We start from the raw sequence: 23,825 nt of genomic DNA, 5'->3' as shown, positions 1-23,825 counted from the left end.
GAAGTAGTCTAAAGGGGATAAATCTGGAGAACGAGCAGGCCATTCTATTGTTCCCCTTCTACCAATCCACTTATGTGGAAAGACATTGTCTAAAAAATGTCTTACATGTACGCCATAATGTGGAGGGGCTCCATCTTGCTGAAACCAGATATTTTCATTAAACAGATGCCTTACCTCATCACATGATCTAATACGGTCACCAAACCCGCGCATCATTAATAAAGTTATTCTTTCTCTCTCGGAAAGCGCCATAGCAAAATAAACTAGCATTACTGAAACTACTTGCAAAATTAGCGCTTGAAGACTTCTAGGTGACTGAGTTGATAAAACAACTGTATCTGTCAGCTGGCAATTTCATTGTTGTCTTTTTGGTCTTGTTTGCTCCAGCTGATTACCTTCCAGATAAGGAAGGTAATAACCTTACCTGCTGATAAGGAATTTCCAGATAAACAATGCGATATCAGCGTTCTACAATCGATTGGGATATTGTCAGCAAACTGAAGGCAAACACTTTGAACATTTGTTATAACTGTTTTGATAAGTGATTTGAAGTAAAAGAAGTAAAATAAAAGATTAAGTGTCTCAGTTTTCTCTAACAACCAGAATGTTTGCATTTGAAAAATTCTGTATTTTATAATCTTTGAGTGGCCGCCATTTTGTAATGCGTCAACTGTTTTACGTCAGATTTTCGCCAAAATGTTTCTAATTAAAAGAGCTTTAATTTGATGTACGACTCGACCCATACTTCTATTTAAGAATTTTCACCAACCCCTAGCGGGACGTCCCCCATAAGCAGGATATCATGGTGAAATACATAAAATAATAGTTTTATATGAGCAAAAGCTTGATGTAAATTTTGGTTCTTATATTGTAATTAGTTCAAAAGTTATTAGACCGTCCCGGGACTTTTCAGCACCCCTGTAGACATTACAGCAAGGTTTAGTTGAAAATACCATAAATTATTCCTTGAATTGTTTGTAAATATGGTTGCATTGTTAGTCTTCAGGTAAAAAGGTACAAACATTCTAAAAATTGCATTTTGAAATGCATTGATTTTAAAACATTCTCTGTCAGATTCACATCAAACCGAATTGACATATGTTACGAGAAATATTACATTAATTGCCAGAGTAAGTAATCAACAATTTAACATTATTAGGCCTACTTATTTTAATAGTTCTCATTAGCTTATAGTTTGGTTGTCGGGGTTGCTGATCACCAGTATTTTGTATTAGTTTACTTACAAAAAAAAGAAAAACTACTACTACTAAAGAAACTAGTTTACTTTTATTGCAAATAAAAATACGTTTTTATTCTTCATGAGTGCTAGGTACCTGTATTGCAGTTAACAAAACTCTATTGTATTAGTTGTGTTTTTTATTTGACTTTTTAAATTTACATCTATTTTAATGTTGTATTTTAATACATATTAAACCATGTGCTTCGGAACTGTACTTAAATTTCAGTCAAATTCCTTTTATTTATTATATGTATACTTTTACACTTTAATTACGCTGTTCTGACAAAAATGTTTTGAACTGATGGCATTTCATTCTATTGTACTATGCTGAACCAAAGTATTTGGTGCACCATAGATCTCTGATTCTTATTGCTAAATTTTCAAATTTGTCCCACAGCTATCAGAGTGTTATTGGTAGTTGTGTTTAAAATTTGCAACCTGGACTTTATTCAAAAAATGGAGAACATTGAAGCAAAAGTATTTGTTGTACAGATTGCTACATCTAGATAATAAAAGACAAAGATTTGTGTCAGGCTAAAAATAGATAAAGACAATAAATCATCTCAATACCGCATTACCAAAACATAGCTTATTCAATTGGTGTCAAAGTGTCACGTTGTGGCATATTTGGGTTATAATATTACCGTTTGAACTTATTTAATAAAACTAGATAAGGAAATTGGACGTTTGAACGGAGAATAGAACAAATGTGGAGTTAAAAAAAACTAAATTGTCACCATGATTAGGCAATGATAATAGATGCTAAACGTTGGATCTACTTTTTGATTTTTACTTTGAGCAGGCAGTCAGTAGAACTATCTTTATGACAGAATAGTTTTAACGTGAGATTTAATCTGGTAGTCTGTGTATTTTAGATGGGCAAGACTCGGCCTCACACGTCTGCTGCGGAACTTGATTCTGATCTCTCTGACAACACTGATGATGATGATAATGATGTCCAGGCTGCTCTACTGGAAGGGTGAGTGTTAAATATCCTATATAGAAAAGGGATGCTAATGTCGATTTTGTTGGTATCACTTTGATTTTTTCTCCTTCTCTCTCTTAAGGTGTGATAAAAGTAGCATCCCATTACCATCTTTTAAACATTAGAACTACACATTTAGATAAATTACAATGAACCAATCTCAGTAACCAAACTTTCAAGGAGATTAATGGAAACTCTTGTTATTGAGCAATAACCGTAAGATTTGTGTGATCCAAATAAAGTTAGCAAAACTTTTTATACCCTAATCTATCTCTAAGGTCTACTATTATAATACTAATAAAGTCTTGGATATTAAAATAGGTAATAGTTTAATACTCCTTACATTTAATGGCATTTACATTTTGAGAACCACCAGAAGAAAATATCTATAATCAACAAAAAATAAAAAATTAAAAAAAATAAAAACAATATTTATGTTTTAATTACTTCATATGGGTGGTGCCTGAAAAAATGGGAAAAATGAGACTACTCAATTTCCCACAGAAAAAAGAATCCGGATTAACTAGTCAGCAAAATCTTACTTAACTATCAGCACCATATATAGGGTGAAATATTATTGGTAGGGATTTGTTCTATATTTTCGTTTTTAGTAAAGCTTGCAATCTAAGCATAATTTCATGAGTTACTGAAATTTTAGTGGTTATAAAGGTGCCTCCCTTTTGTATATTATGAGATATTACGACTATTACAAATACTTATTTTAAGGCAATTGATGGTTGTGAAGAAATATTATGATGTATTCTTGCTTTCAATGTGCAAGAAATAAATAATAAACAAGGCTAAGGCTGTTGATTAAAAAACTAATCAAGTTATTCTTAATAAAATTTTAACACAAATAAACTATACAATATGTTCCACCCTTTTATTTGACCATGAGAAATCTTTTGTAAATAGTAAAATAAACTATCAGATATTTTATCGCAAGTACAACGTTTTTGCCTAAACATTTATAAATACTCAGTTTACATAATACAAAATCTTACGTTCTGTCCTGGTTCCATAATCCATGATAGTAAGCATCTTACTTGTGACATGTTAAATGTATTTTGTTGAACAATTAACATACAATAATACAGAAACCTTTTTGAGTCCGAATATATGTTTTTGAACATAACAACTAAAAAAGAACCTTGAAAACAAGTAGGTAATCATTAAGAAAAGGTTTTCTAGTTCTAAATGGACATGGAATTTAAGTAAAAAGTAAATAAAATACCATTAATACTAAAATACCAAAACACATTAATGGCAAATAGGCCTTCTAATGTTTATTAGTAAAATTTGTTAATATTTCCTTATTATGTGCCTTGTCTAAGTTATTTTATTTAACTGTGACACTAAAAAATTAAATATCATGTAAACAGTTGATTGGTATAAAACTTCAAGTGAATTTTTCTTTATATTCAAGAACAATGTAATACATTTTTTCAGGATCACATTGCCAATAAAACAGGTTAATACATATAGGATGAAAGAAAATGTTCTAATGACTATTTCTTGCAGATCATATGATCCTCGTGAGTTTGATCACTTGAGTGTCGCCCAGGATATCAGAGAAGTTTTTCAATTTATCACTTGGTAAGTTAATCAATACCTCATTTTTTGTTTCTTTTGTTACTGACAGTTTAATCTTTTCTGTGTGGATAAAATAATGTCGAACCTTATTAGATGAGTCTTTATCCTTTGTGTTTTTATATAGTGTATGTTGAATTATCAATTTAATTCAAAAGTCTTGCACACTCCATCAATTCTTCACACCATTTTGATATTTGCACAATGCTGTTACAGGAATCTTAAAGATAAGTTAAATTGAGAGTGGATGTTGTCCTAACAAAAATAATTGTCAGTACTTGTCGGGAACAAGGGTTAGGAGGAACATTAAATTAAATTTCAAAATGTAAAAGTTAAAATAAAATATTCCCTAAAAATTAACCGTTTTCAAATTAATAAATTATTGGAAATATTAAATTGGCTCATCAAAATGTTCAAATTGCAACAAATAAATTAGATGATTTGGTGCTAATGTGTTACGGGCATAGACCCAATGTGGTTGTAGTCATGGATTTAAAATTGTCACAATCCATCTCTTCAAAATTAATAATGTTGTGTTGGCAACAGATTACTGTAGAACACACTTCAAAATTAATAATGTTGTGTTGGCAACAGATTACTGTAGAACACACTTCAAAAGAGATGTAGCAATTTTATGAAAAGTCCTTTTAAATATGAAACATTCCAAATTAATCATAGCTGTGATCTTGATTTTGAAGCCAGTGGGGTAAATATTCTTTCACTCACATAAAAATGTAGTGATACCACTACAAGACTTAGAAATCAAATATTTCTTAACATTTAACGCATGTATTCAGTATTTTATCAACATTAATTTGAAAACAAATCAGACAGAATCGAATACCATCAGTTTCTGTCTTAGACCTCAGGAGTCTACAGAGCCACCTGCTGTATTTTTGGATGATGTGCTTTTAGTGGAAACTGATTCCACTAAATTCCTGGGAATGTATATTGATTGAATTCATTCATTTGGCAATGATAACTAATATAATTCTCTAAAAGTTAGGTGTACAAACATAAAAAAATAAATAACCTCCTGAGTCCCAGAGTAAATCTGTGTTTTTAAAGTGTCAAAATCCTAAGTGGCTATATTTAGTACAAGTGCCTGACTGTGCTTGAGTCCTGGACAACATCCCTCTAAAGTGGGGTCAAAGACCTAAGTGGCTATTTTTAGCCACTCGCAAAAAAAAATTCACAGAGTCCTCCTAGTTGTGTTATTCCCATTCAGGTCGCAGCACTTGATAGAAAGAACAGTTTTTGGCCATAGTAGTGCAAAGTTTTGCCACCCAGAATGCTCTAGGTATGCTCCAGTTCTTCTTAACCTAAAAATGACTGACCTCCAGAAAAACGTGACCGGCCAAAACGTTCATGTAAGTACTTTATTAATATATTTTAGCCTTAGCTCGTACTGATATCATTAGATAAGAACTATGTCTGCATTTTAAAACGATAAATTGTGACAATCGGCTTTTGTTTAAAGTAGCTATAACAGGTTTATTTTTGTAGTTCCTAAAAATAGGCACTTAGGCGCTATAGACTATAAACCCATATTTTTATAGTTCCTTTTTTTAGTCACTTAGGTCGTTAGCTAAAATGTTTTTCTTTAAAAAAATAATAACAGCTGACAAAATATATAATGTAGTTGATTATTTATGTGTTTTTAGGTCAAAGGCAATCAAAAACCCTCACTACGAACCAGTCAATCTAGTTGATTCTGAGATTGAGGGCGCGTTAAATGATGATGATGAAGAAGGGGACTTGTTGAGACACAGAGACCGCTTTTTTTGATGTGAATGAAGTTATTGGAAATTGGAGTGATGACACCGATGAAGACCCCACATACGAGCCTCCCAATGAGCCGGATCGTAAGGAAGACACGTCAGAAGAGGATCCACAAACCAGAAGCAATCCAGCGAAAAGAAGTAAGATAACTACCTGAATTCCAAAATTACTTATTATCTCATGTATTTTGAAATTATTACTAAAAATATGTATTATAGTCCTTGTAATTTTATAATAAGGTTGCTATAACAAAGCTTAGTACATTTAAAGGAAGTAAAAAAATATGTATGTCAGGTTGTTTAATTCTGGAACCATTGAGAGAAAAGTTTAGTAATTTCAAGATTATTTTATTTAACAATCTTTTTATTTAATTGTTTGAAAGTAGCAAAAATATTATGGAATTGTTTTGTTCCAGGGAAAGAGGAAGAAGGCGCTCACTAAGAAAAGGGAGATGGGGCTAAGAAATCGAGAAAAACGAAAAATCAGGGACAAGGATTTTTCACCCCCATGGAGGGACAGGACAGGACCATTCAATCCGACACCTTTGACGATTGCTCAACCAGCATACCTACTATCGACAGTGATGACTGGACAGCTGAACAGTATGTACAGCAGTATTTCGACGATGATATTCTTAAAAAAAATAGTTGAGAAATCAAATCAGAACTACTTGTTGAAAACAGGAAAGGACCTAAAACTAAGACTACCTGAGTTAAAAATTTGGCTAGGCATAAACTTTGTGATTTCAGCTCTACAAGTACCATTGATTAGAATGTGTTGGGGGAAAAAAAGTGGAGGATTCCACTTGTAGCAAACAACATGGCGAGAGATCGCTTTTTCCTTATTAGGAACTGGATAAAAACTTGTTTTTGATAACGAAATTACAGCAGACGAAAGAAAAGCTGATAGGCTGTGGAAGGTAAGACCTTTACTTGACGAATCTTAGAGGGCTGTTTGAAAACAGAACAAAACCACAGGAATTGAGTATCGACGAGATGATAGTGCCTTTTTCTGGAACGTGTCTAGTCAAGCAACACATACCCAACAAACCCAACCCAAGGGGTTTGAAAGTTTATGTTCTTGCTAATCCAAACGGAATTGTTTTTGTGATTTTTACTGTTTATCAAAGGACCAGCACATACGTAGAAAACCAGAACTTGAGCAATTCTGGCAGTGTGAATCAGCTGTCCTTCAGCTTACTAGGTCTTTAGTTCCCGGCCACACATTGTATGCCGATAGATTTTTCACTTCAGTTAGGCTTGCTGACGAACTCCTGAAAAAAGGTTTTAGATTAACTGGAACAATCAGGAAAGACAGAATTCCCGAAACTACTGACCTTCCAAGTGACAAAGAGTTTAAGAAAGCAAATGAAAGGGGCACCAGTTTTTGCACTGTAAGAGAAGAAAAGATAAAAATGGAACAAAGACAGAGGGAAAAGTAGCTATAACAAAGTGGTGTTAGACAACAACTGTGTATGTATGATATCTACTGCTGAGTCAATCGAGCCTTTGTGTGAAGTAAAAAGGTGGTCTAAGGCCAGCAAAACAGTTTATCAATGTTTCTCAACCTAAAGTTATCAATGCATATAATGCAAAAATGGGAAGGCGTAGACTTAGCTGATAGAATGCTATCGTATTGCTCCTCACGAGCCCGGACAAAGAAATGGACATTGAGATGTATCCTTCATTTCTTTGATTTGAGCCTTAGTAACAGTTGGCTTCAGATGCGGGAAACCAAAACAAAAAATACAAATTCCAGCCAAAAGAATTCCGCAATTCAAGGACTTTTAAACTTAAATTTGGGGAGTTGCTAATTGAGATGAACTCAGCCAATGAAGCTGTTGCTTCGAATGACAAAGATCTAGAAGATAAGGTGGATAACCCATTTGGAGACAGACGAGTACGGGCTGACCCTACTCCAGAAAAAAAGAATTGAAGAAGCAGCTCATCTACCTGAGGGTTACAAAAGGAATTCAAAAAAGGTGTGCTATGCAGAATTGCAAGAAAAAATCTACTGTATATTGTGTAAAGTGTAATGTGTATCTTTGTTTGGTAGGTGGGCGGAATTGTTTCCGAAAGTTCCATTCGAAGTGAACTTTTCACAGTGACTCCAAGATGAACTTTTACAAATAAATGTAAAATGCCTTCTAAACAACTCTTTTTATACTTATACATGTAATAATAAAACATTTTTCAATTAAGGTCCTGCGTTAATATTTTTTTCTCTGAAGACCTAAGTGCCTATTTTTAGGACATCTATAACACCATTTGTAATAACGTAAAAAATACATAATGTGATTTTTCTCAAACAACAATGATATGAGAACATAATTTAACCTTAATTGTAAAAGAATTAACACTTTTTTACCCTGGGACTCAAGTGGGGTCGGAATGATTGCCTAAAAAAAAGGCACTTAGGCGTTTGGTCCAATTTGCTCCATAAATATTTGGGACTCAAGGTAGGTTGAGACCTAGTGCCTATATTTAGGCACTCTAGACTCAGGAGGATACAGAATAAATAATAATAACAGACCAAAAGTCACACGTAACAAAAAAATACAGTATAGAATTAGCAATGTATTTATCCTATGATTAATGAATTTAATAATTTAATTTTAATTAATATATTTGCCAAAAACACAAATTGATTGTCTTAGCTGTTTGGGTCAAATGTGAATCACCCAGATAATCTATAAAATGTAACTATCTGAAAATAGGATTATGGCTTCATATATTGAAGATGCACCATAAAATGTGCGATCAAGCTCTGTTATTCTGTTATTTGTAAAAAAAACAACTTTAAAGTTATTTGTAATAAATAAGATTATGATAAATAAATAAAATAAAAAAATAAACTTTAGACCTTGTAACTTCTGTCCCCATGATACATTTGTGGCATAATAAACTTTGAATTTTACACACAGGTAAAGTTTAACACTAGAGTATTTATCAATACAAAACTTGGCAATCCATGTGAAAAAATCCAAGGTGATCTTTGTTATTTAATAAGGTATCGTTTGCTACATCGTTGGTTTAACTTGTCTGTTTGTCGCAGTTACAATGAATTACTGTAGAAATGATTTGTACCAGTTACACACCGCAGAACATAGAGCTGGACTACAAGTTGAGGCCATTTGTTCCGGACTTCATCCCAGCAGTGGGAGACATAGATGGGTTCCTGAAGGTGGGGCGGCCGGATGGTGAGAGTGATGGGCTGGGCCTGCGCACCCTGGACGAGCCATGTGCCGCACAGAGCGAGCCGGCTGTCCTCTGCTTGCGTCTACGCGCTAGTACCAAGCAGTCCTCTGCCAAGGCCATGGTAAATACACGCATTGATGCTTTACTGTGCAGAGAAATAAAAATGGTTTAAAATCTGGTAGAGTATAGGTAGAGAAGCTGGAAAAAATATAAATCATATGCAGAGAGTAAAAATCATGGTTGTAATAATAACAAGAGAGAAAGACATATTTACAAGCACAGTGATTATTAACACTTATAATTTAACATTGCATTTAAAATATTCGCAATGATAACCAGATGTTTAAGAGTTAAATATTTTAGATATATAATACTGACTTATTTAGTTTACAAACTGTAAATTTGTATTAGCAAAAGGGTATGTCAGAAAAAATTATGAGGGAGGTGGGGTATTAATATTGGTATCGGAGCATTTAATAAATTACAAAACAATTGTTGATGTTAACTTGGATCTACTGAATGAAGACAAAATATTTGAATCTTGTGTTATTCAGATTAAAATCAATTCAGTAAAATTCTTAGTTGGAGGGATTTATAGGAGTCCATCTGAAAATACTGCAAGTTTTTTACAAAAACTAGACATGTTTTTAGAGATTTTATCCAAAATTTGTGATAACATTGTTATTGGTGGTGATATTAATGTTGATGTTTTGAGGGAGGATAGAAAAAAAAAGACTTTGTCAATACATTGAATATGCATGGTTTTTAATTATACAGTTAAAATTCCATCCAGGGTAGCAGACAACAGTGAAACTGCAATAGATAATTTTCTCACCAACATGAAAGCTACTTTATTTGATGTAGAATGTATAGTAACATCACTCTCTGATCATGATGCTCAAATGTTCAAAATAAAGAAAAATAAAAATGTTAAATTAAAAATAAGTAGAATTGGAAGAATTTTTAGTGAAAGAAATATAGAAAACTTTAAGAAAGACATATCTAAGGAAGACTGGACTAAACTTTATATGGCACCAGTAGATGATAAGTTTACATATTTTTACAACATTCTAAAATATTATTTTGATATAAATTTTCCCTTAAAACGCTTCTTTATTAAACACAATAAAAACCAATGGATAGATTATGAAATAACTTGCAAACAAAAAGAACTTATAAATAAACATAATTTATATAGGAAGAGTAAAAATAACAAACAAATAAAACTTTCTTTGAAGGAACAAAAAAATAAATATAAAAAATTGATTCAAAAAAAGAAAAGAGATTACATTAATAATAAAGTGGTGAATACAACAAATATCAATAAAACTATATGGCAAGTGGTAAATAATGAAATTAGAAACAGTAAGGAAATGTCATTTAAAAATATAGAGCTTAACGATGGTGGTAAAATAATCTGTGACCCTGTTTGTGTAGCTGATTTATTAAACATAAGTTTTGTCGAAATGGTAAAAAAGCATGTTGCTCCAAATTTAAACAAAAAGTCAATTTCTATTAATCGAAATTCAAATTATAAAAGTAAATTTAAATGCAACACTATTGACTGTAATCAACTAATTAAAATAATTGATTCTATTAAGCCAAAATGGTCGGCAGGGTATGATGACATACCTATAAAGATTATTAAAGAGGCAAAACATGCACTTTTAAATCCTCTTTTACATGTGGTGAATGTTTCTATAATAACAGGAAACTTCCCAACTCAATTAAAAATATCAAAAGTTGTTCCTGTATTAAAAAAAGGAGACAGCAAAAATCCTCTAAATTATAGACCATTGGCAATACAACCTGCTTTATCAAAAATATTTGAAAAGACTATGATGATTCAATTAGTAGACTATTTTGAGAAGGGTAAATTGCTGGATTTGGAGCAGCATGGCTATAGAAAAAATAGATCAACGGTAACAGCATTAATTGATTATATTGAGAATGTGCTAGAAAATTTGGATGAAGGGAATCATACTGTTGGAGCCTTTCTGGATCTGACAAAGGCATTTGATAGTGTCTGCCATAAAACCTTGCTAGAAAAATTAGAATCATATGGTATTGAGGATAAAGAATTAAGCTGGCATCAGTCATATCTGGAAGGGCGACAGCAGTATGTTAGTATTAAATATCTAGGTAATAATGAAATAAGAAATATTAATTCAAGAATAGAAAAAATACAATATGCTCTACCACAAGGTTCAGTATTGGGCCCATTTTTGTTCTTATGCTACTTGGGAGGTATGCCACAGATTTTGACAAATTTATCAAATAAAAATCATTTATGTTTATTTGCACATGATATAAGTATGTCAGTTTCTGGAAAAGATTTACAAAGTGTAATAAATACAACAGAATATTCAATGTCACAACTAAAATGTTACTTGAATGATAGAAATTTATTACTAAATTCTGATAAAACAATTCTAATGAAATTTAAATGTAAACAATCAAATGAGATAAATACAATTGGAAATAAATTTGTAAAAGATACAAAATTCTTGGGTCTGGCTCTAAGTAATACATTAAGTTGGACAAAACAAGTAGAAAAAATTTGTCATAAAATGAGTTCTGGAATATTTGCAATCAGGCGGTTATCCTTCTTCCTAGAAATAAATGCACTGAAATCTGTTTACTATGCCTTGATACATCCACACATTTCATATGGCATTGAAATTTATGGTGGAACCAGTGCAAATAACTTAAACAAAATATTACATTTACAAAAAGTGGCAATAAGACATATTCTACACCTTAAAAATAATGATAGTTGTAAAGACCACTTTATTAACCTAAGAATAATGACAGTATATAGTTTATATATTTATAAAACTATATTACATGTCAAGACAAATGCAGAGTCTAAACCAAGGCAACAAGATTATCATAATTATAATACAAGAAATAGAGAAAATTTTGTAGTAAAGAAACATAATAAAGAAAAATATAAACAGTGTCCGACATACATAGGAATAAAATTTATAAATGACCTTCCAGGCTGTATTAAGAATGAGAATTCTTTTAATAATTTTAAGAAAATGTTGAAACAATTTTGTACAGATCATTCATTCTACTCTCTTGAAGAGTTTTTTACACGGTGACTTGAAAGTAATTTTGTTTGTATTTGCCTACCATTACAAAACATATTAACACTATGGACATAAATATTTAAAATATTATATGTATTATTATACTGTATTAAATATAAAGTATGAATACTCTAACCTGAGTCTTATGTTTTATATTGTAGTAAAGGTAATTGACGCAATTCATGTACATTATGTATAAAAAGAATAAAGGAATTTTGAATTTGAATTTGAATTTGAAACTGGTATGAGGTAAATAACCCTTTGAAGAATATAAGTGTTGGCAAAAAAGAAGTAGCAGCGTACCAGTTCGTCATCTATTTGATGTAAAGGAGTGAAGATGTGCCGGTACGTTTTTAAAAATCATTTGAATCTATTGTTTAACTGTTACTGAACAAAAGCAGGGTTTCTATTGATGGTTGGTAGTGGTTGAGGATTGGGGGTGGTTATCTGGATGTGGGATAGGGAAGCAGGACAACAAAACTGATTGTTATTTTGTGGGGTACTCTTAATCTGTGATGTGCTGTCACAGCTAGCGGTTGGTGACATGCACATTAACAATGCCAATCATTGCTTGTGACTGGTAAATAGAAAAACTTATCCTTGTTTAGCACTGACAGTATTCATGGAAATGGTCTTGATAAAGACATTTTTTTCTTTGTTTATTGATATGACCAACCCACAATGTACTTTTATAATTTTTTTATAATTACTTCCCACCATATTAACCTAATAGTAACACATTGTATAATAGAAGTATTAGCTTTGTAAACTCAGTAAAATTGTTTTATAAATATTAGATAGTATAATTTCTTTAAATTCTATGTTATTGAATATTTTTCTGCTATTCAAGGGAATCTAAAATGAGTTTTTGTTGCCCATTTTGTCAAAGGTAGAACTTATATATGTCATTAGTGTTTCTTCTTTTGGAATCACTTAGAATACAGAATAGAATACAGAATACAGAAAGCTTTATTCATGATCATCAAGAACAGAGTAGTTGTCAATCAATAATAAAAATAATAAGTTATGAAACATAACATTGAAAGGAAAGAACAAAAATTAACAACAAAAACATTACAAGTCAGGAGTTGAGAATGTCATAAAACTCATCGAGACTGTAGATAGAGTTCTTCACCAGCCACTTGTGTAGTCTTCTTTTTAGAGTTTTAGCGTTTCCGGTCTTGATGGCATCAGGAAGGGAGTTCAGAAGCTTGATTCCAGCAAATGATGGTTTTTTGGTGAAGAGCGTTGTTCTATGAGCTGGTAGACGGTGAGCTTGAGCCTGTCTAGTGTAGTAGTTGTGCACCTCACTGTTTCTCGGGAAGTTTTGCTTGGAAGCATATATGATGACTTCGATGATGTAGATTGAAGTCACAGTGAGAATGTCGAGTTTAGTAAAAGATTCTCTGCAGCTGTCTCGGGAAGAGAGGTCGGCCATGATTCTTATGGCCCGCTTCTGCAAGATTAGTACCCTCTGGAGATTACCATTTGAAGAACTCCCCCAAAGGATGATTCCATACCGAAGATGGCTCTCAAAGAGAGAGTGGTAGGCTATTTTTAGAGCAGATGTGCCCGTAGCTTTTATCCTTTTGAGAGCAAAGAGAGCAGAGCTGAGCTTTGAGCTAAGGTAATCAATGTGGCAACTCCATGTAAGATTTTGGTCTAATATCATACCTAAATGTTTAAGCTCATCCACTTTTTCTAGATCTGGTGGGCCTGATATGTGGTCTTTATGTCTGCCTAGTGCAAGGAGTTTTGTTTTGGATGGGTTGAAAACAAGGTCGTTATTTAGGCAATATTGTTGGGCCATGCTAACAGATATATACGTGTTGATTTCTAGTGACTCCGCTGTTGAACTGCTGGTGATAAGAGCTGTGTCATCTGCGTATGATACAGGATGACTAAAAGCCTCGAGTGTTTTACCTAGATCACTAGTGAATAAAATGAATAGGACGGGTCCCAACACAGATCCTTGCGGAACTCCTCTTCTAACATACTGTGGAAGTGAATGAAGAGCCTTCGTCAAGCCCTTAGCTGTGTGTTTCAGCTCAACTATTTGCTGTCGCCCAGAGAGGTAGCTTTCGAACCATTTCAGGGCTATACCGCTGACACCCAAGGTTCTGATTTTGTATAAAATAAGCTTATGAGACAGTGAGTCAAATGCTTTACTCATATCGAGAAAAACAGTTGTTACAGTATTTTCAGACTCAATATTATCAATTATACACTCAATGAGCTCAGCAAGGGCGGTGATAGTCGATTTGCTCGGGATGAACCCATGTTGTCCTTTTGGCAGCAGATTGTTACGCTGAAGGTGCTCTAACAGTCTCGAGAGAACTATTTTTTCCAAAACTTTTGATACAGTGGGCACAAGGGAGATTGGTCTATAGTTCTTGATGTCGTGCTTACTCCCTTGCTTATGCAGTGGATATACCTTTGACATTTTTAATTTTGAGGGAAATAATCCCTGAGTCAGAGACTTGTTGATTACATCCGTTAAGGGTTGGCAGGTTACAGAGCTGCAATACTTCAGTATTTTTGAAGAAATGTCATCATAGCCTGAGGAGGAAGAGGATTTTAGAGAATTTATAGTGTTGAATACTTCCTCATTAGATGTAAGATTGAACATGTTAAGTCCTGTTCCTGTGAAGTTTGAACATAAGTTAACGTCTTTGGCGCTAGGAGCATTGTTATGACCGAGAGTTACTTCTGCAATTGTTGTAAAATAGGTATTAAAATGTTCAGCTATGGTAAAAATGTCGTCTAGGTAGGTGTCATCGTCAGTATTTTTTAATTTCCACGTGGATTCTGAAGCTTCTCTCTTTGGTGCTCTTTCGCTATTAATGACGCTCCAGACTGCTTTGCTCTTGTTGCTTGCTTCGGCGATGAAGTTGGAGTTTGTTTCCCTTCTAAGACTTTTTAGTTTTAAGTCGTAGGATTTCTTCTTCTGGGCAGCATCCTCTTTAGCCTCAATTTGTCCACTGGCTAAGTAGCGCTCGTGGGCTTGTATGAAAGACATCCGCAGTATGTTTACTTCAGGGTTGTTAAATTCTTGAGTTCGGTTCCTGGATCTGTTTCTTGATGTTGTATGGGGGCATGTAATGTCTAATGCTGCAGTCACAGTTCCAATGAAGTTTGAGTAGGCATCCTCTGCACTTGGAGAGTTGTATACCCGATCCCATGATTGAATTTCAAGAAGCCCCTTTAAATTTGAGATGTTATCTGGACTGAGACGTCTTCCATTTGATGAAGATTGTTTACTTGATGTGGAGGGGAAATCCATGAAGTAAAGTTGTCCGGTGTGGTCTGAGAGCCCGTTTTCAATGATTTCGAAATTGAAGCTATGTGGTGCCAAGTTGGTGCAAAAAACATCAATTGATGTAGCACTTGTAGGGGTTATCCTGGTAGCAGGTAGGAGGCATCGAGTCAGGTTATACTCAGATAGGAGGTTGTTTAATTTATTGTTTTCTCTTTCCATCAGTGTGCTGAGCCAGTCAATATTGAGATCACCAACAATACAAATTGCAGAATTGTTTATGGGGAGTTCTTCTAGTGACGAGTTTAGTAATTCAAGAGCATAATCCAGTGGGCTTCTTGGTGGTCGGTATACACCCAGAATGTAAACATGATTTTTTTTGTTTATATTGATTTTAACAGCGGTCATCTCACAAACAAGTTCAATGCTTTTGCTATCAAGATTTACACTTTCCACCTCATTGTCCAGATTAACTCTCTTGAATATTGCAACACCACCTTTTTGGTGCAATTCCCTACTATATTCTGCAATAAGTATATAGCTAATTAATCAGACATTTTTCAATAAATCAGCACTGAGGCCATGCTCAGTAAGTACAAGTATGTCAGGTTTTGAAAAGTGTAGGAAGTGGTTTAGTGTGTCAATTTTATTTCGAACTCTGTCAATGTTTTGATGGTAGATTACAAATTTGCTACCTTTTTTTAGATTTTCCTTCCTGTCCATTGTTTTGCAACAGCAATTTAGGTTTTGGGCCTTCGCTTCTCTCTCAACCCTAAAAAATAGTTGTCTCCACCTGTCATGTCATTAGTATTCAGTTTTTTTGTTGAGGTGGTTTGGCTGTCTCCACCTGTCATGGCGTTAGTATTCAGTTTTTTTGTTGAGGTGGTTTGACTGTCTCCACCTGTCATGGCGTTAGTATTCAGTTTTTTTGTTGAGGTGGTTTGACTGTCTCCACCTGTCATGAAATTGGAATTCAGTTTTTTTGTTGAGGTGGTTTGACTGTCTCCACCTGTCATGAAATTAGAATTCAGTTTTTTTGTTGAGGTGGTTTGACTGTCTCCACCTGTCATGAAATTGGAATTCAGTTTTTTTGTTGAGGTGGTTTGACTGTCTCCACCTGTCATGAAATTAGAATTCAGTTTTTTTGTTGAGGTGGTTTGACTGTCTCCACCTGTCATGAAATTGGAATTCAGTTTTTTTGTTGAGGTGGTTTGACTGTCTCCACCTGTCATGAAATTGGAATTCAGTTTTTTTGTTGAGGTGGTTTGACTGTCTCCACCTGTCATGAAATTAGAATTCAGTTTTTTTGTTGAGGTGGTTTGGCTGGCTCCACCTATGTCACTTTTATTTGGTAGTTTCGTAGCATCTTTCCTTTCCATGCTTCTGTGAGGTAGGAATGGATACTTTCCTATAGAATTGTTTTCTTTACAGGTTGTTTCCATTTCTTTGTGATGTTTTGCAAGATCTACTTCAGAACACTGCTGACCATAACGTATCCATTTAGTCAGGATATCCTCTTGAGTTGGAGCAATGTACGTGAAAGACTGAGTGTGACGAGATATGGCGACAAGACAGTGTGGTACTGAGTTGTAGATGTCTTCGTTGTTGGATGATGTCCTCACTACTACGATGTGTGGAGCCTGCTTCCCTTGATATTCGTGAATGGTAGAGACGTTATGGCCTAATTTCAAAAGTTGTGCTTTTTCAGTTTGTTTAAAAACCAGCATTTTGGTGTCTTTTACCATGACTGGTATACTATTGATGTTGTCAAAAACATGTTTTACAAGCTCTCTTTTTACATTGCTGCTTGTTGTCATACCTTCTGAATAATATTTGGAAAGAATGCAGGCAACTGTCATCATACATCTGTAGGAGTGACTTAAATACTGTGAGATCTCAGTGATTTTTGTAATGTCATGGAACTAAGTTGAGTGGCCTGTGACCCGATTAATATAGGGGATTTGGTTCATGTCGCCCACCATCATGACCTCTTTGGCTTGTGAAAGTTCGACTGCGTATAAGATTTCGCCAGCATGCACCATGAGTGCTTCATCTACTATCAAGCAGTTATAAGTTCCTCCATTTTTCAAGTGGTTTGTCGAGTTTATTAAAAATGAGTGCACAGTTCTACAGTAGTTCTTCACATCATCTTGAAGTTCAGGATGGCTTGTCTTTAGCCGGTTTGAGAATTCAGTAGCTCCTTCTTTTGTGGGATATAAGACCAAGTCTCCTATTTTGAAGTTCTTCAAGATGAAGGATGTTTTCCCACATCCTGGCACACCTTGCACTAAGTTAAACCTAGCCTTGGAAGAGTATGTGTTATCGATCTTGGTATTTTTTGTACTATTGTACATCATCACAGCTAGCGGTTGGTGACATGCACATTAACAATGCCAATCATTGCTTGTGACTGGTAAATAGAAAAACTTATCCTTGTTTAGCACTGACAGTATTCATGGAAATGGTCTTGATAAAGACATTTTTTTCTTTGTTTATTGATATGACCAACCCACAATGTACTTTTATAATTTTTTTATAATTACTTCCCACCATATTAACCTAAAAGTAACACATTGTATAATAGAAGTATTAGCTTTGTAAACTCAGTAAAATTGTTTTATAAATATTAGATAGTATAATTTCTTTAAATTCTATGTTATTGAATATTTTTCTGCTATTCAAGGGAATCTAAAATGAGTTTTTGTTGCCCATTTTGTCAAAGGTAGAACTTATATATGTCATTAGTGTTTCTTCTTTTGGAATCACTTAGTAAAGAAATAAAAATAGTTTTAAGCACTTTCGAAATAGATCAAACAATTGCTTGGTAGTAGAATGCATAGTAGGCTGTCATTGATTCAACAAATATCAAACCATGGGTGGATTTGTGAAAACACTGGATTATTGTAAGGCCATCAATAAAATGCGTAACATGTGCAAAATGTCTGCTTTATTACACCGAATACTATTCACAATTACTATTACAGTACTTGTGTACTAAATTTAAATGAAAGGCATTAAAACATTTTCTTTAAACATTCTTTTTTATCTATCTAATAATTGGTTTTTATCAGCGATGTACCACACTAGAAGTAAACATAACCTTAATTTATGGAGCGGTAGGTCTATTTCATTGGAGTAACAAATTTTTAGATTTTCTTGGCTTGAAAAGAAACTTTTAATACTTTCTCTTGAAGCTTAAAAGAAGAATATTCTAGCAAACATGTAATTTTCTTCTGCCCACTTCACAGAATTTGCAAAGGATTTCATCGCAGCATTGTTGCTGATTATGGAAAGACTGCACACTTTTCCTCTCCTGTCACCCTCTTCTTCTTCTTTACTCGTCACATCTTTGATTATTCTATTGTCTGTCATAATCTGTATGCTTTCTTCTTCCTCACCAATTAGCCACTTGTTCACATCTTCTGTTATCAGACTTTCGTTTTCATCAACAAGGTTTTCCAGTAATCGTATCTCACAGCTCAGTTAGTTCACAATTAACATTTTCTTCATTATGATCAGCAGCCAGCATCACTTCCATTTTTTTATTTTGCCTGTTTTGTTATTTTGCTTGGTTTGTACTCCTCTAACAAAGACATATCGGGCCAAAAGTTACTCCAGAAACAAATAGTGGTTTTCTCTGCTGGATTTTCCCAAGCATTCACTAGAGAAAAAACATTGGTCCATGGTGTGTCGAAAAGGTGTAACATTTTGCAGCAAAAACATCACACAGATACAAGAACTTTTTTAATTCACCTTCTTCTGGGTGGCTGGGACAATTATCCAAAATAAACAGGGCTTTTTGAGGCAGTTTACTAAAAATAAGTTTTTACTGAGGGCATGAATACTTCATAAAACAATTCCTTGAACAGTGAACTGAGTCATCAATTCCTTGTGTACATTTTTGTAATCAACTGACAGACTGAAATTTTTGAAGATGTCAATCTGGCGTTTTTGATGTACCGAATACCAATAACTAAAATGTATGTGTATTACTTACATTCGAACAGGGTATAAATGTTATTCTGTTCTTGGCCAGTTTTCTTCTTAGGGTACTTGCTTCAGCATAGTGAACAAATGGCTTCTTGACAAAAGCCAGTAAAATAAACAACCATTCTCATCTGTGTTATAGACTTGAATGGGAGTTAGGTTTAGTTCCTCAGATTTGCTTAAAACCTTTCCTTGAATGGTTCGAATGCAGGAACATCATATGATAGTTTGCCCGTTGTACTTTACAATCAAATTCTAAAACACTTTTAAAATTTTTCTAACCATCCTTCACTTGCTTTGAAATAATGTTTGTCCATTATTTTCTCATAGAATACCTTTGCCTTTTTTAAGAATCTCGTCTGAAATTGGTTTATGCCTGTTTCGTTCTTGAAGAAACTATCCTATACCTGAGGAAGTTAATTTTTTTTCAATGTTTTCCTGGCACTTTTCACGTTGTCTCTGCTTTTGCAAAAAACTTAATCTTTTCATCCATATATCATGTATCGTTGCGTGACTGACACCATTTTCATTTGCAAGGTTAGCAAGCTTATCGCCTTTATCATCTCTTTACAATCTCTCTGTTCTAAATCAGAGATAAGGTTTTATATTTTCGTTTACACTGAGACATTTTTCACTTACTGTCTTGAAATATAAATTAAGCACAAACTACAACACTAAGCTTAGTAGCATTAACACGGATAACACTGGCACTGTTAACGTAAACAGTGGGTAAACCATGAGACAACTGAGGGATCGTAGGTTGTTTGTTAACACAGTTTTCAGTGACGTGTCTCAACCTGGATCCCCCACTCCATGCCCGTCAAAATACGCCGGATTACTGAAGTAGCAAACTTGCGTAGTGCCGGATTATAGAGGGTCTACTGTATATCAAGTTTTGAAAATTCACATATTTCGCAATGAAATATGGATTTTTATTTAAATGTAATTTTTTAGAACGTTTTCAGTTTTTGTATGGTGAACACTGAGTAAGATTAGACAAGCCTATTATAATGATTTTTGTGTTTTGTCACTATTACAGGTAGTGAAAAAAGTTGAGAATGCAGACAAAAACCCCAAAGCTCTCGACAGGTGGATTCATGACATCAATGAGTTACACAAGAGCAAGCCAGCACCTACAGTCCAATATTCCAGGTAAGCCTGTGGTTGGTTCTGTCATAGTACATTGTTGAAGAGTTCTTTCTCTTAGTCTACAACTTGACTCAACAGTCTGAATGGTATCAAAACTGGTATTATTGAATTTTGTCTGAAAAAATTTGATTGTGTTTAGTGTCAACGTTGTAGTTAGACAAAACTATTACAAGATTTTCCTCTTTTCTACACATATTCTACTTATATGTGAATTTTAATATGGAACAATTTGAAAATGAGAGTGAATATCTGCCAGAATCTTGTGCTCATTGAGCCTAAACGTTGTTATTATTTTTTAATCAGTTATTTTACTCATGCCACTTTATGTTCTCACTATTTTTTACGTCACTGTTTTGTTGTATAAACCAGATATGGTGCTAGCAAAACACAAAACTTGACCACCAAATTTTGTTTTTTCCTTTTTTGTCCCTGACAGTATTTTGTTGTAAATGTGAAAAATAGTGTGGGACAAGAATTTAGGTGATGTTGTAAATATAATCGTAGAGAAGCACTGTTAGTTCCATTTTTAGAGTTGAGTTAGCATTATCCATTATCAATTTGATCTATTTACTGTCTTCAAGGTGCATAGAGGTAGATGTTAGTCATTGGCCCCCAGATATTTTGACATGTTCTACAGTCAAAGTCGATATATTAAAAGTCTAAATACTATTAAAGATAAAGCCTAATATCCCAACACGATCTTTGCAGAAACATGCCAGACATAGACAGCTTAAAACATAATCTCCCAACACGATCTTTGCAGAAGCATGCCGGACATAGACAGCCTAATGCAAGAGTGGCCTGCCATGTTTGAGGAGAAACTGAACCAACTGGGCTTGCCAACTGCAGACCTGGACTGTGACTTGCCCACCTTGGTCGACATCATCTGTGGTTAGTATCATAATAGATGTTATTAAAATTAATGAGTTATATGTTCATTTGTTGATTACACTCTCATATGGAAGTAGAAGAAACTAAACAAAAAGTTACTAGTTAATATTAGACATTGCTACTTATTTTATTGTTGTTACGAACTAGTTGGCTATCTTTTTTCACAATTTTTGAAAAATCGTTTTGTCTTACACCAGTGTCAATATTTTCATCAGTTGTTATTTAGTCCTGGATTTTTAGTTTACTATTTGGTTCCTTGAATTTTTTATAAAATTATTATTGATGCTTGTTTTGGTAATTGTTAAGTTATTTTAGTTAATTAGCTAGTCCATGTCCTTAATTTAATTTTGTATTGAATGTTGATCTATTGTTAGATATTGCACTAATTAAGTTAAATGGTGTATTGCCAGTAATGTTAATAATAATAAAAAAGAATGAAGATTTTTTTTTTGTTTTTACAAGTTTAAATTAACATAAATCAGCTTGAAATTGCTATAGAATACAACGGTTTATTAGCAAACAATGGCGAAAACCCATTGTTGAAAACACCACAACTACTCAAAATATGGTACAGCTTGAAATATACACATATTCCAAATTTTTAGACTAGTTACTGAAGGTTGAATAATAATATAATTTATTGCAGTTTCTTTTATGTTTTATTATTGTTTACATGGAATTAAATCACACTATAGTAATTTGAAATTAAAAAAAATCTTTGTACATCAATTTAACACAACTCCAAAACACTCTTGTACATACACGCACACACCCCTATTTCATTTTAATCTACATTTAAGTTAAGTTTTTATTCCAAGAAGATGTTACTTCTGACTTATATCAGATGAATCTACTACTCTGGGTACAGTGAAAGCTGATGTAATTTACCTCTGGGCAACCCCATGCATGTTCAGGAGCAGCATATCACTAACTGCAAAATGTCAAGATATTGGTGTTGATCAATAGGTCTAGTTTACTTTGAGGGATGACTGTTTGAGCAGTTAGTATATATATATATATATATATTCACTTCGGTGGTATAACTGCAAAAATGCTCAATTATAAAGGTTAATAAGACTTCTATTTATTTACGTTAATTTTGTTCGTTTGATGTACAATTTTATTATACAACAGTTTTGTTAAAAAAGACTTCTTAAAACAATACAAATGTAAAAGTATTTGCCATTAGCAGATCAGCAGAATCAATTCAGCCCTGTACGCCATATTGAAGCGGTAATTGGACAGAGATATTAAACAATATTAAAATACTCAATTAAAAATGATTTGCTATTAAAATGTGTCATGTATTAATTAATTGTAAACTTACTTTTGTAATACTCCATTACTGATTTGCTATTATAAAGTGTACAGAATTTTTATACAATTGTAAATTTACTTTTTACATATGCACTTATAATAAATTAGCTACTCTATTATATACTGTAGGTTTACGATATACGCTGCTTATAAAGTTTAGTTTTTATTATTTGAGTTACGTTTTTGCTGTTATCTAGTAATGTGTTATCGTTTTTATGAAAAACAGTTATCATGGAAACTTTGCCGAGAAAAAATTATGTTTTGTGTCTTGCAAATTGCAACAAGAGTATCATTGAGGTTTTCATGAAAATCCCTCTGAGACACAGCATTTATCGATTATTGCATTTATTGATTATTGGTCTATTGCCTCTATTAGAAGTCCAAAACAAGTCTGTTCGGAATCGCTGATATGAGTTTAATGTCCCTAAGTATACAGTTTTGAAGAAGACTTAAATTTAATGATTATAACCTCAATTATATTGTATCATTTGAAACCTGATGACAAATTCAAGAGCTATGACTTTGCTGTTGTTCTGTATGCAAATGGACTGGTTTTAAATGTTACAAACCACATTGTTTTTAGTGATGAGGCTATCTTTCACTTATCTGAAAATGTGCAACGTCATAACGTTTGTATATTGAACACTTAAAGCAACGAATCAGAGCTTTTATTGAATCAGTTAACCCAGATGTCCTGGTCAAAGTATATGAGGAGATCAAAGTTCGCTTTCTACAGGGCGATTAATGATGCTGATGTCGATCTCAGATAAACTGGTGTAAAACTGTTTAAAGTACTCTTTAATTCTGCGTTAATCTCATTCTTATACATTATGTACTTTTTTAAATAAATTTATTCACAAGTGTGTCATGACTTTGTGGACACACTTTATTTCTATTGACCATCTTATCAAACACTAAATCAACCATATATCTAGTAACACTTGTTTCAGGTATCTTCGATGTGCCTCGTTATGAGTCCAGAATAGAATCACTTCATGTTCTCTTCTCCTTGTACTCCGCTATTAAAAATTCACAATTTCAGAAGCCTGATAACTAACTCATGAAAACTTTCCTTGAAACAGTTAAAAACGATTCACTCTAGGTTATAATATATCAGTAAACTAGTCTCTATTTGTATGTTCCTGTGTTAGGAGAAAATACTTATAACTTATGTTCTGTTTGTTTTGTGATAAGTTAATTCAATTTAACAAAACCCCTTCTATTATTCATATTTTCCACTAAAAAGTTAGTAAGCAAAAAATAATATGTATTTTTTTTGTAAAAGTTTGTGAAACTGTCTTAATGAGTCAAAATATAGATTTTTTAATATATGTTT

At 33.3% G+C, this 23,825-nt stretch overlaps 1 protein-coding gene across 3 annotated transcripts in view; it reads left to right on the top strand.

Moving 5' to 3' along the window:
- LOC124365062 (intraflagellar transport protein 46 homolog) overlaps positions 1-23,825 on the top strand; it is a 30,194-nt gene extending 6,369 nt beyond the window's left edge. For 2 of the 3 annotated variants that reach the window (XM_046820981.1, XM_046820982.1), the window contains exons 3-8: positions 2,116-2,219; positions 3,747-3,821; positions 8,687-8,915; positions 20,172-20,284; positions 21,045-21,172; positions 23,440-23,825. In XM_046820981.1, the coding sequence (XP_046676937.1) occupies positions 2,116-2,219; positions 3,747-3,821; positions 8,687-8,915; positions 20,172-20,284; positions 21,045-21,172; positions 23,440-23,546 (756 nt within the window). In that variant the 3' untranslated portion in view covers positions 23,547-23,825. Of the gene's footprint in view, positions 1-2,115; positions 2,220-3,746; positions 3,822-8,686; positions 8,916-20,171; positions 20,285-20,989; positions 21,173-23,439 lie in introns of all 3 variants that reach the window. The other variant, XR_006922693.1, reaches the window with a different exon arrangement.

This window comes from Homalodisca vitripennis, chromosome 6, assembly GCF_021130785.1.
Source record: "Homalodisca vitripennis isolate AUS2020 chromosome 6, UT_GWSS_2.1, whole genome shotgun sequence".
NCBI classification, from domain to species: Eukaryota; Metazoa; Arthropoda; class Insecta; order Hemiptera; family Cicadellidae; genus Homalodisca; species Homalodisca vitripennis.
This window is presented reverse-complemented; position numbering and strand designations above follow the sequence as displayed.